The sequence below is a fragment of the Protopterus annectens genome, chromosome 1.part1 (assembly GCF_019279795.1).
Source record: "Protopterus annectens isolate FY-2018-M chromosome 1.part1, PAN1.0, whole genome shotgun sequence".
NCBI lineage: Eukaryota > Metazoa > Chordata > Ceratodontiformes > Protopteridae > Protopterus > Protopterus annectens.
The window spans coordinates 521,086,707-521,101,342 of record NC_056726.1 but is presented as its reverse complement, the minus strand read 5'-3'; the positions used below and the strand labels follow the sequence as shown (position 1 = coordinate 521,101,342).

Below are 14,636 nucleotides of genomic sequence, written 5' to 3'. Positions count from 1 at the left end.
CACTGTACTTTTACTGGACCACTGTTGTGTAGATACGAGGGCTCAGGACTATTCACCAGGGCATTACTGCTATGTCGACAAGATCCAGAAAATGACACAGTATTTTCTGTTAATTTTATTAAAACTAAATAAGGTACTTGTATACTGTTAGGAACCTTTTACTGTTTTGTCAGATAATTTCTTAAAACAACATGAAGTAACCGGTCAGTATTTGCCCACATTAAGATGTTCCAAAAACATTATCTTCTTCTTTCGGCTGTTCCCTTTAGGGGTCGCCACAGCGGATCACCTGTTTCCATTTCTTCCTGTCCTCTGCATCTTGCTCTGTCACACAAACCACCTGCATGTCCTCTGTCACCACATTCATAAACCGTATCTTAGGCCTTCCTCTTTTTCTGTTACCTGGTAGCTTCATCCTTAGCATCTTTTTCCCAATATACTCAGCATCTCTCCTCAGCACATGTCCAAACCAGCTTAATCCTGCCTCTCTGGCTTTGTCTTCAAACTTTCCTGACCCTCTAATATACTTATTCCTAATCCTGTCCACCCTCGTCACACCCAGTGCAAATCTTAACATCTTTAACTCTGCCACATCCAGCTCAAACTCCTGCCTTTTGTCAATGCCACTGTCTCCAACCCATATAACATAGCTGGTCTCAGTACCCTCTTGTAGACCTTCCCTTTCACTCTTACAGGTATTTGTCTGTCACAAATCACTCCTGACACTCTTCTCCACCCACTCCATCCTGCCTGTACTCTCTCTTCTTCACCTCTCTTCTATACTCACCGTTACTCTGAACTATTGACCCCAAGTATTTAGACTCATCCACCTTCGCCACCTCTACTAATTGCATCCTCACCATTCCTCTATCCTCCCTCTCATTCACACACATACATTCTGTCTTAGTCCTGCTGATTTTCATTCCTCTTCTCTCTAGAGCATATCTCCATCTCTCCAGGGTCTCCTCCACCTGTTCCCTACTCTCACTACAGATCACAATGTCATCTGCAAACATCAAAGTCCACGGGGACTCCTGCCTGATCTCGTCTGTCAACCTGTCCATCACCATTGCAAATAAGAAAGGGCTCAGAGCTGATCCTTGATGTAACCCCACCTTCACCTTAAACGCATCCATCACTCCCACAGCAGACCTCACCGCTGTCGCACTACCCTTGTACATATCCTGTATCACTCTTACATACTTCTCTGACACTCCTGACTTCCTTATACAGTACCACAACTCCTCTCTAGGCACCCTGTCATATGCTTTCTCTAAGTCTACAAAAACACAATGCAACTTCTTCTGACATTCTCTGTACTTCTCCATCAACACTCTCAGAGCAAACATCGCATCTGTAGTGCTCTTTCCCAACATGAAACCATACTGCTGATCACTGATCATTACTTCCCTTCTTAACCTAGCTTCCACTACTCTTTCCCAAAACATGCACTTCCATAAATCTACTTAATTACATGGTCTTCAGTATTCTGCTGGAATTTTACTTTGGAACATGGAATAGTATTATCCAGGCCTAGCAGTAGTCCAATTGTAGTTTCAGTCTAAATGCTTTTCAAGATATGGCTTCAGTGGAATTATGTGCCTTAAAATCTCATTTGCTCCCATCTATTACTTACCCGTGTATTTAGAATTTTTGGATAACTTACAACCCTCATTCCTTTTTTGTTGTTATTCGTTGTACATGATGGAGACAGATGTTGCACATAACCATTATTTTTCAGTCTTTCCTTGTCCTGCAGCGTAGTTATCTTATTTTTTTTGCAAGCAAAGAACTTTATTTTAATTTTAGCTTTTGAAATCTTTATTATTAAGTTTGCGTGTTGGTTACAATAGAAATAGTGCTGTTACGTAACACATTCGTTTTTAGGTACATCTTAACTTTATGGAAAATATTTATATTAATTGTATGTGTTTTAATTGTGATAATATTAAGAAAACAGTGCAGTAATTTCAGGAATAGCCATCATAAGTGGTGTTATACTAGCAAAAAAAGTCAGCTTTAGCAATACATTTTTAATCTGTGACACAGCTTTCTTGATGTTTGTGTTTTAGTACGACTATGAATATGATGAAAATGGAGATCAAGTAATCCTAGGCAAGGGGACATATGGCATTGTTTATGCAGGGAGAGATGTGAGTAACCAAGTTCGAATAGCCATCAAAGAAATACCTGAGCGGGACAGCAGGTAAGACTCTGTGCCTTGTAAATTTTTAAGAGTCATTCAGCTTTTATAAATTAGATATCTCTTTCAGTATGTCTGTTCAATAGGGTCACACAAACAAACTGGGATACTGATTAATAGGTTGCCCTTCATTCCTACAGTTTGTCTGCAATACCACCAAAGCAATCCCACTTCTTAAGACAAGTAATATTTCTAAAACATTTTAATGAGATGTTAGAGGCAGTGGGTCAAGAAGCCTAATTAATTTGCTCAGAAATTTCAAAGGTAGTTACTGGTTGTACGTCCTTAAATAGTGTAAACCAATGAACTTTAATGCGTCGGTCACACTGTCCAAGAAGACAGTACATATACACACACATATTTATAAGTTCATAGGTTTTTATTTGGCTAATGACCACAAGGGCCTTTTTAAGCCTAGCCATTCATCCCAAATTTCTGACAAGTACTGGTATCCTTGATCAGTTTAAGGAGGGGCTTGGGAAATTAAACATTTACAAGCAGGGGCCTGGGAGATATGAACCATTTGCAGGTTGCCTGTGTCCATTAGAGGTATAGGTGCTGAACCAGGGATGAATTTCCTGTTCCCATCCAAGATACACTTGAATTGGGTTAGCGAGGAACTCGACTTCACATGGATGGATGGATGGGAAGCCTGTTCCAGAGACAGGGTAGTCTCTTGGATACATACCTGTCTCTCCAGCTGGTCCTGTTTATATCACAGGTAAGGTGTAAGTCTTTAGAAAGGGTAATTATGGTGCTCTTTGTTTTGTGGATATGCAGGTGTTCCATCACAGTGAGTCTGCCAGTGCCCTGTATGCCAGGCATAGATCACCTGTCAGCAGCCTGTAGGAGACAGAATACTGGGATAGGGCCTTGAGGTGGTCTGCATAGGACATTTTATGTACACCCCCTATTCTTTTAGTGAAGAAGCTCTGTGGACATTTCAGTTGTTGGATATGCCTAGTTAGGTGCACACCAAAGGGGGCATTGTACTCAATGATGGGTCTGATGAATGCCGAATACAGTAGAACATTGACTTCCTTGGACCGAGATGCCATACATTTATTTATAAGTTGTGCAACATAGAATGATTTCCTCACTATTGTAGGCACGTGATGGTCAAAGGCTAGATTACTGTCTACATGTCTCCCTAGGTCCCTGACTACTGAGTCCAACTCTAAGGGGTGTATTGTCAATATGATAGTTACTAGGGGTGGATGACTTCCCAAAGGATACTGTTATGCATTTCTTGGCATTTAGTTTTAGTCCATGGCTCTGTCCACCAATTATTTCTCTGTGTCAACCCTTCCTGGGGAGCATTTGTGTCAGTGTGGGATTCAGCGACAGCTCCCAATTTAATCAGTCTGAGACCATTGTCATTAGCCTTGACTTCAGAGAAGTAAATGCCCAAAAGGAGCGGCCCAAGGACTGATCCCTGAGGGACTCCACTTGTGACTGGCCTCTGTGTAGAGGTGGACTCCCCAATTCTAACTTCCTGGGTCCTGTCTGTGAGCTAGTTGTCTATCCACTGGGTGGTATAAGGGTTTGTACCTAACCTCCTGAGTTTAACAATGCCTGAGTTGTGCTATTGTGTCAAATGCCTTGGCCAGGTCAAGGTAGGCAGTGTGATACATTTTTGCCTCCTCCATTGCTTTGGTAACCTTCTCAAAGAAGTCCACCAAGTTGATCAATTTCATGATAATTCTTTCCATGGCTTTGCATAAAAGACTAGTGAGACTCATGGGTCTGTAGATGGCCCACCTTTGTACAGCCTGTTGCTGTACTCCATTCTTGAGGCATAGAGCCTGTTTGGAGGCTACAGTTAAATATTTCCAACAGACCTGATAGGTCATGTTTCATGCTATTTAGAAGGCATCCTGGGATATTGTCTGGGCTCATTGATGCAGTGTTCTTGGCCTTAGAGAGAACATTAAGGACCTATTCTCTAGTGATAGCAGGTGGAGTTATATTTGATGGAATTTCCTGAGGGAAGGTTGAAGGGGGGAGATGGGAAATGTTGGAGCTGAATTTATTGGCCTGTAAGTTTGCTATATCTTCTGGCTCGGTATAGGTGGCTCCATTTACAATGAGCTCTGCACACAAGCATGTATTGCCTTTGAGTTAGTGGATATAGCTAAATAATGCCTTGTGGTTGTACTTGGCCTGGTAGGCCAAATTTACCTCAAATTTGGCTTTGGTAGACTTTTTCTAAGTTGTTTGTTTAGTTTGATGAGAGTGATTTTATCCTGCTGGGTTCTGCACTTCCTGGTTTTTGCCATAATTTTCTTCATTCTGTTATACAGCGTATTGATTTTGTGATTTCACCAGGGTAGCTTGTTTTTTGAGTTAGTTCTGTACTTCTTTCTGGTAGGTACAGCTGCCTCTCTGTAGCTATTAACATGCTTGTGCAGGGTTTCTGTGAACAGTTCTGTATAGGCAGCAATGTTCTCATGGTTTATGTGGCTAGAACTTTTGCCAGGTTATCACTTAATAGCAGGAAGCTAGCCTTGGAGTAGTTTCTGAATATTCTAGGGTTAGCTCGGGGTCCAGGCTTTATTTTTACTTCAAAGGAGAGCATTTTGTTGTCGGACCTCACCAGGGAAGGCATTATACTAGGGGGTGTGCAGCACTCTCTCATATTAGTGAGGGCCAGATCTAGTATAGTTGCACCCCTGGTTGGAGTATTGACAGTCTTGACCAGGAAGTTAGTGTTTACAAAGTCCATAATCACTGGGCCTGTACGTTTGGTGTGGTATATGATTCCCAGTTAAACATGAGGTAATTAAAGTTGCCTGTGAATATGGTAATGGGTTGGATGGTGAGTGTTTCCGATAAGTTTAAATACATGTTACGGGTTTCTGGGTTCATAGAGGAGGATCTATAGCTTGCAAGGAAATGGTATTGAATTTTGCCTATGACAATCGTCTATTTACAGAGCAAGATATACGATTCAGTGTAGGAGAGTACAAGTAAAACCAGGTTTTGTTGTAGAACATTACCCAGAATCCCCTTCTCCATTTTTATGTGGAATGAAATTGTTTACTTAAGCATTGTATTGCTTAGTTTTTACTGTATTCATGTTTATATTTTTATCCTTTGACTCTCTCATTATGGAAAAGGAGACTCACTGGTCAATTTGCCTACCTGCTACGTAAATAAATAGCTCTCTTTGCTGCGCAGCAATTCGTGATGCTATAGTTTTCAAGAAAAAGAGAACATTTGTCTGCACGGTAAATAACATTAAAATGGTACTCCCTGGCACAGTAACTATGTACATAAGATCTTTGGTAATTCATTGACATAGTCTTATATTTATATGGCATCTTTTAAACCCAGTGCACCATCTTAAGTTACATATAGCAAATAAAAACATTATAACAGAGATGGGTATGGGGGCATGTGAAAACAAGCAGGGAAGCCATAAAAACACTTAACATTTAAACTATTAAGTATAGCAATGAGAAAAATAGACAAATATTCATTAGTACAAAGACAGTAGATTTGGAGATTAGATTTAGATGTATGAAATACATAAGTTCAATGAGCAATAGCAGAATCTCTCTCGCACACACACACACACACACACACACACACACACACACACACACGTACACGCACACACACACACACATTGTCCAAATTTTCTTTGGAGACCTGTTGGTTAGTTATTTTGTAGTCATTTTAGTTGAGGACTTTGCATCCTACATGCAGAAAGTATGAGGACAAAAAGGACAGTCTGGTGCCTCTGGAAACAAGCTGAAGTTTGTAGCTGATTACTCACTATCAAAGTGGTGCTGCTACTGCTAACCACATAAAGGGCAGTTGTGCTCAGTGTCATTGAATGACAAGTGATGAGTGGCCTTATGAAGGCACACTAGAAGTTGTGACATGGGACACTGTGGCTTTGTCACTGACAGTTGGAAATATTTCTGAACTTTTTTTTCCTGTGTGATTTTTGAGTACTGGTTTATAAAAGGTGCAAGAAGAAAAATATGCTCAGTGTTGAGAAATTGTGTTGGGATTTCTTACTAGGTGGGAGTCTATTCGGCCTGGTGCACCTACCTCTCTTTTTCAGGGGAGGCCCAGGATGAGTTTACAATGACTGAAGAAATTGGGACGCTCTTGTTGAATATTTGACATTCAGCTGAACTATCATAAGACTAGGAATATGTAACTTCAGTTAGTCCTGAAAGCACTCTGTTGCACTCCAGTGATGATACTGCAGTACAAGTTAAAGCAGTTGTAATACTGCAGTATAAATTGAAGCACTTGCTATAGTGACAGAAACCACAAGTCCTTGGCTGGCATCAGTGGCATCTGTGCTGTCTGCTGAGTTACTGACCATCATGGAGAAGGCTGACACAGTACACTGCTGCGTTTTTAAACACACAGTTGGACAAGTCAGAGACATCATGTTCTTTGTGGTATGATCTGACCAGGACAGCTTTGGTAGTTTCTTGAGTTTTAAATAAAACTAGGTGCTGATGGTGCAGAGGCAGTAGATTAGGTGACAGTTCACTTATGATGGATTTACAGAATGACTGAAGTCAGTTTAAGTAATAAATTTTTAACTATGAAATCAGAGGCTGTTTCTTTGTACTGTATTTTGGAGTTGTGGGAGACTGCTAGAAGCCTGGTATATGTAGAAATAGAGGCATGTCTAGGACTATTTTGAAATGTTAAACAAAATGTTTGCTGTGGCATTTAAATTGTAAGGGGAGAAAAATATTTTGAGGTGATCAGTGAGACCATCGGCAGAAGTCATGAGTGATCTGAGAAAGAATTTCTGAAGGTATTCAAAGTGTTGTGAGTGTGACTGGAAAAAACCCGCAATTAATGAAAAAAGGTTCATTGACATCTCTTCAAACACAAGTATTCTTAATGCTTGAAATATGAATCCAAATGTTAAAATATCCCAAGTTTGAAAACCATATATTTGTTACATAAATTGCTCAATTCCTGCCATCCCTTAAACCTCACTCGTCCTCTTAAACATTAACCTGCATGCATTATTCCCACAATTTCCGTTTATTTATATGTAAGTTGCTCCTTCCCTTTTCTAATAATTCCATCTCTAGTTCTTGTACACCCTTTACAATATTCAATATTTTGATTGCAGTCAATTTAGATGTCTAAGTAAAACAAAAGAGGCACCACCGGAAGATGAAAACTCCTGCGGTTTGAAATAAGTTGCAAACAGTCAAAAAAGTAAATACCATCCACAGAAGTTAAACACAGCACGCAGTTCCAAATGTATATTATGGAGTATAATCCAACAATATAAAGGTATCAAATGAATCAAAAACGATACAGACGCGGACTTTTGCAAACAGTCCAAGTTTTAATAGTTAGCGCTTTCACCATCCAGGCTTCATCAGACAATAAACAGTCAACCAAACTAACAAATTAAATAGTATCTCAAAGATATCCATTGGATAAAACATTTCTGACGTCACATAGAACCTAATTCACAAACTATTCACAAGTTAAAACCTGCGCATACCATATTAAAAACAAACCATAAATCATATGAAACAAATATTATAAAAGGTTATATAATGGGGTATATATAATAAAATAATAAAAATAATAAAAATACATATACCTAAAAGGATGTACACATATAAAATTGCAATAATACATTCTTATAAAAACACTAACTGCAAACCATCATGGCCAGTATCAAAGTGTCTTGCCTTAGCCAACCTTCTACTTCGGAGAACTGGTTTGAGCGGTACCTTGTCATTAAGCCCAGGCACTTTGTCAGCCCTGAGTCTGATGATCCATTTCAACTCACATTCCTCCGTATATGTCACAGTGTCACCACCTCGTGGATTAATTTTAATGGACTGTATATTAGAGAAATTGAATATATGTGCAGGGCCAGAAATTCTATTATGTTTGGCTAAAGCATTAGACTCAGAGCCCACATGTATGTGATATACGTGCTCCCTTACATGCTCACATAGTTTCCTATTAGTTTTTCCTACATAGAACGCCTTACAAGAGACACATCTAGCAAGATACACTAAATTCTTACTCTGACAATTGGTAAAAGTATGAAATGTAAATTTTTCATTAGTGTTAGGGTGTACAAAAACGTCCCTTGTATCAATGAATCCACATTGACCACAAGAATTACATGGTTTAGTGTTAACTTGTGCATCTAAAAAGTCTGTGTTAGTGGGACCAAGGGGTCTCTGGCACAGAATCTGCTTCAAATTCCTCTTATTTTTAAAAAATAAGCTAGGTTTAGGGCCAACAATCCCACTTATATGTTCATCCAAAAGAAGTATATCCCAATGTTTCTCTCTAATATTCCTAATGTTAGGAGTATCTGATGTAAAAAACATAGGCATCCTCAAGGTGCCATTCCGTCTATTCTGGGACATAATGTCCACCACTGTATCTCTATCTGAAAAATACGGTTTTGCCCTTGACAATCTTAGAGAGTCAACCTCAGTCATGGCACGATCTATTTCATTACTATTATAATGACGGTTCATAAGTTTTTTCTTTCAAATTAGTTAATTCGTTTTGATATCCCTCTTCACTTGGATTGAGTCTTGAAGCCCTCATAATCTGGCCTTTAACCACATTACCAAAGACAAAATTTGGATGCATACTACTGCGATGTACTACAGATTATGAGGGCTTCAAGACTCAATCCAAGTGAAGAGGGATATCAACAGGAATTAACTAATTTGAAAGAAAAACTTATGAACCGTCATTATAATAGTAATGAACTAGATCGTGCCATGACTGAGGTTGACTCGCTAAGATTGTCAAGGGCAAAACCATATTTTTCAGATAGAGAGACAGTGTTGGACATTGTCCCAGAATAGACGGAGTGGCACCTTGAGGATGCCTATGTTTTTTACATCAGATACTCCTAACATTAGGAATATTATAGAGAAACATTGGGATATACTTCTTTTGGATGAACATATAAGTGGGATTGTTGGCCCTAAACCTAGCTTCTTTTTTAAAAATAAGAGGAATTTGAAGCAGATTCTGTGCCAGAGACCCCTTGGTCCCACTAGCACAGACATTTTAGATGCACAAGTTAACACTAAACCATGTAATTCTTGTGGTCAATGTGGATTCATTGATACAAGGGATGTTTTTGTACACCCTAACACTAATGAAAAATTTACATTTCATACTTTTACCAATTGTCAGAGTGAGAATTTAGTGTATCTTGCTAGATGCGTCGCTTGTAAGGTGTTCTATGTAGGAAAGACTAATGGGAAACTACGTGAGCGTGTAAGGGAACACGTATATCACATACGTGTGGGCTCTGAGTCTAATGCTTTAGCCAAACATAATAGAATTTCTGGCCCTGCACATATATTCAATTTCTCTGTTATACAGTCCATTAAAATTAATCCATGAGGTGGTGACACTGTGACATATACGGAGGAATGTGAGTTGAAATGGATCATCAGACTCAGGGCTGACAAAGCGCCTGGGCTTAATGACAAGGTACCGCTCAAACCAGTTCTCCGAAGTAGAAGGTTGGCTAAGGCAAGACACTTTGATACTGGCCATGATGGTTTGCAGTTAGTGTTTTTATAAGAATGTATTATTGCAATTTTATATGTGTGCATCCTTTTAGGTATATGTATTTTTTATTATTTTTATTATTTTATTATATATATATACCCCATTATATAACCTTTTATTATATTTGTTTCATATGATTTATGGTTTGTTTTAAATATGGTATGCACAGGTTTTAACTTGTGAATAGTTTGTGAATTAGGTTCTATGTGATATCAGGAATGTTTATCCAATGGATATCTTTGAGATACTGTTTAATTTGTTAGTTTGGTTGACTGTTTATTGTCTGATGAAGCCTGGTTGACTGTTTATTGTCTGATGAAGCCTGGATGGTGAAAGCGCTAACTATTAAAACTTGGACTGTTTGCAGAAGTCCGCGTCTGTATCGTTTTTGATTCATTTGATACCTTTATATTGTTGGATTATACTCCATAATATACATTTGGAACTGCGTGCTGTGTTTATCTTCTGTGGATGGTATTTACTTTTTTGACTGTCTGCAATTTAGATTTCTATTTCTATTTTCCAATAGTTGCTTTTGCAGCCAGTAGCATTAAACTTACTATGTCCAGGAAATTTAAACCCAGTGCCCCAGCTAAAAAGAATAATTTCCTTAACTTGCAGCACCACCCCATACACACACACACACGTGTGCACACACACACTTCCAGCAAAGTACTCTGTAGAAATTTTTAAAATATGCTAACTCATTACACTACCAAAAACATATTTCCATCACATCTCCAACGTTTGCTGTCTACCAGAAAAAACAAGTTGGAAAACCATTTTATTCTCCGAGCCTGTTAATAAATGCACAAAACAAACACGCGCATACATCTTGCTGCGTTTTGACACAGACATACCTCTCAGCCTGCAACACAGGATTAAACAAAAATGAAAGTGACAAAAATGTTGTAAGAGTGTAATCATATTTTGAATTACAAAGGGTAAAATCAGTAGATTTGAATGAATGATATTGCAAAAATCTATCTCAAAGTAATTTATTTTTGCTCTTAAAAGGAGATGTAATGTGCATGTCCTGTTTGTTTAAATTCTTGATGCCCTTGTTATTTTGGTTATGTAGTCCAGTTTCCTGAATACTAAACAACTTCAAAATCTTGTGGATAGGTTGGGGGGGTGGCAGAAAATCAAGTAAAGGGATATATCAAACCTGAAAAACAAAAACAGGTACACTTATGAAGTCTGGACACAATCGTCCCCCACCCCTCCACGCGTATACACACACACACACACACACACACACACAATCTTCATACAGGACACAATACTCGCATGTATCACATTTCTTATTTTAATCCTAAAAACTGATCCAAGCCCCAACCCAGAACCTAAACCACATTCTGAAACCAATAGTAATCAAAACGTTAGTCCTGTTCCCTAACACAAACCCCAGTGCAACCTTAACATCATTGATTTCTTCTACAAGTATTAAAGTATTTACATTTCTGCTAATAATATTTCACAAAATGCAACATTTTCAGAAATGGAGCTTTTGCTAAGAATGCTTGCAGAAATTGCTTTCATATAAATTGTAGAGTATGCGGCCACAGTGGTGCAGTGGCTAGCATTGTTGCCTCACAGCAAGAGGTTATCTGGTTCGATCCTCGGCTCGGATGCCTTCTGTGCGGAGTCTGCATGTCCTCTCTGTGGTCACGTGGGTTTCCTCTGGGTGCTCCGATTTCCTCCCACAACCCCAAGACATGCTGCAGGTGGATTGGACACTCTAAATTGGCCCTAGGTGCGAGTGCGTGTGTGTGCCTTCTGTGGAAGGTTGGGCGCCGGGCTGGCAACTCGACAATGTAAAACTCCACTGTCAACCATGAGCGGACAGGTGATCCGCTGTGGCGACCCCTAGCCGGGAAAAGCCAAAAGAAGAAGAAGATAAATTGTAGAGTATGTTAGTTATTTTGTTTTTTTTTTAAATAATCCCTACATATTTGGAACGTCCATATTCAGATCAGCAGATAGAGCACAGCAGCCGTCAGCCAAGTGCCATGTTTATGTCTGCTTTCTAGTTGCATTCAGGCCGGGGGTCCCATATTTGCAAATCATTGCATAGGAACTCAGAGTTGCTCTGCTTGCTTTGATTCCATATTGGATTTATATACCACTAATTCTACCAAGATTATTGTACTTTGACTGTTATTGTGTTTTAACAGTGTGACTGTAGCCATTGATTAGACATATTTTGTACCCCTTGTTTTGGTCATGGTCACTGTGGTAATAAGTTGATCTGGACAGGCAAAACTTTCCTGTCCATGGATAATACCCCCCAGCTCATCCTGTCAGATCCCCAGATATTCCCTTAGAAGTTGAAATATATAATCTCTCCATTGTGTCTTGAGTGTGCATAGACACCTCATCTTGATGGGTTGTGCCTGATAGACCTCCTACAGGTATCCTCACAAGGTGTCCAAACCACCTCAAATGACTTTTTAACGTAGAAGAGCAGTGCCTGTATTCTGGGATCCCCCAGTACTGTAATAATGGAACACAGCCACCTTATGCAGGAGATTAATTTCTGTCATTTCTACCTGTTATATCATTCCTTTCTCTCACTATCCAGAGCTCATGACCAGGTGAAGATGGGGATGTAGTCTGGCTGTAAGTTGAGAGTTTTATGCTATGATTCATATTCTGCTTCAGCACCACCATGTGGTGCCACACTAATGGCACTGCTGCTGCTGTTTCCCCCCTCATCTATGCAGTGTGTAAATCCCTAAGAGAGCTCCCAAATTTATGTCATGTGGTCTGGTTTCTTGTTTGCATTGCCCCATCTGAAGGTAAACCATAGTTAAGCTGTCACATCATTTTTCTAAATTAAAAGATTGACTGTTGCCCCAGAGGAGGTCAAATGGTGAGGGGCTGATGGTCAGGACTGAGAGGATTAAAAAAAGTAAAATGTTTTTACTTTATCATAGTATAAACAAGTTTTCATTCTGAAGAAGTAATTGTATTAGTAATGGTATTAATTAACATATTAGAACAATAAGTTAAATGTGCAGGAGCTGTAGAAGGTTGTGGGGTGTTATATTTCCTCAATGTTACTAAGTATTCATAGCACTCCATCATGGCTGTTGATGTACTAACAGTCCCTGAGGGAAGAAAAACTTTTTCTTTGCAACTGTTCATGCTTTTTATTCACTGTATTTTGTTAAGCTGGATTACTCGAAAGATACCTGGAATTGTGGCAGTAAGCTTACTGAGGGATAAGCTAAAAAAAACTCTGCCAGTATTCAAAGAGATTATTTGGCTTAACTCAAGGATGTGGACATAGCTGTTACTTTCCAAAAAACACAAACTCTGTGGAATGTAGTAGTGATCCTGGAACCCTTTACTGTTGTAGCATTTCTCAATAGATGTTCTGTCTTGCCAGGTACTTAAAACACACACACAGCCCATTCTGGTGATCTCCAACAATATTTCAGTTTGTGTGCAAGAACACAGTTTATATTATTTATTTATTTACTTATTTTTAGTTTGTTATTCAGGTAAATTCACTACACAGTAAGTGCTTCCTGTCAGGACTGAAGGAGTGAAACAGGAGCTGTGTCTAGTTAATTGACTTCATATCCATGTTTGTTATAATTAAACAGCACACAAATTAAAAAGTAACATAAAACTTAGCAAAATTTAATAGCATAAATGTGTTGAGGCAAATCAAGATGAGTAAAATATTCAATGAAACAAATGGGTCTTAAGGGACCTCATAAGGCTGCTAACTGTTACTACCTTCTGCAGCTACCTACCTAGGTAGTAAGTTGCAAAACTGCAGGGCCTGTTACAAAAGGAAGAATCACAGAGGGTTCAGGACACATTTGAAATTAACAACAGCCCTTCAGTTGACGAACAGTATAGTTCAAATAACTCTAGAAAACCTTGCTTTCTGTCAGGTATGTGAGATATGAAAATGCATGTCCTGACACGTTTAAAATAAAATTTGATTCAAGGAGAAAAATAGGGAATTCTGAAACTTGTACACCTCCAAGGCATTTTCATAGAGTGTTTTACATCCTGGAACCCTGTACTTTTGTGTAGAACTATACATCACACACCTGCTAATTGTATGTAATAACTCTGAGTTTGCCATACCCTGAAGTAGTGAAAAGTCTCTGAAATACTTCAGCTGACTCCTTGTATATATATATATATATATATATATATATATATATATATATATATATATATATATATATATATATATATATATATATATGTGTGTGTGTGTATATATATATATATATATATATATATATATATGTGTGTGTGTGTATGTATATATATATATATATATATATATATATATATATGTTTTATTTGTGTATCTATACTAGGTGAATGGGCTCATTAGAGCAGTACAAAACAAATAAAATAAGAGAGTAAAGTTATTTGCAGCTTAACAAGATGACAGTAATTGCAGAAGTGAAGCTTACAATAATTAACAATATGTATTGTATGAGTAAAGTAATTAGACATGACATGTCACAATCATGACTGCCAGGAGAGTTGATACTGTGCATCTGCAACAACACTTTATTAACAAGCATATTTACAGCAAGCATTTACATTATGTACATATATGTTTTAACACTAAGTATCACCTCATTTGGGATACAGTTTTAAGACAGGATCTATTGTGTTAATTTGTCAGAGGATAATTTGCTTACTACTAGCTGTTGCCTCTGAAGCATGAGAATTCAGCTTTCTTAAAAATGTGTTCACTCAGTTTATACCTAAAGGTACAGTGTTTCTTCTCTGCACTTCTTTTTGTGGGACCATGATTCTGGTAGTAGAACCAAGCCTAGTGAGGGCTTTTTCTACACTAGCTAATTTGAATTTGAGTCTGCTT

At 38.4% G+C, this 14,636-nt stretch overlaps 1 protein-coding gene across 1 annotated transcript in view; it reads left to right on the top strand.

The window, feature by feature from the left end:
- The window catches only part of MAP3K5 (mitogen-activated protein kinase kinase kinase 5), a 2,923,819-nt gene that overhangs the window by 2,197,365 nt on the left and 711,818 nt on the right, over nucleotides 1–14,636 (top strand). Inside the window, exon 15 of the mRNA XM_044087116.1 lies at nucleotides 2,073–2,206. Coding sequence (XP_043943051.1) covers nucleotides 2,073–2,206 — 134 coding nt within the window. The remainder of the gene's footprint in view (nucleotides 1–2,072; nucleotides 2,207–14,636) is intronic.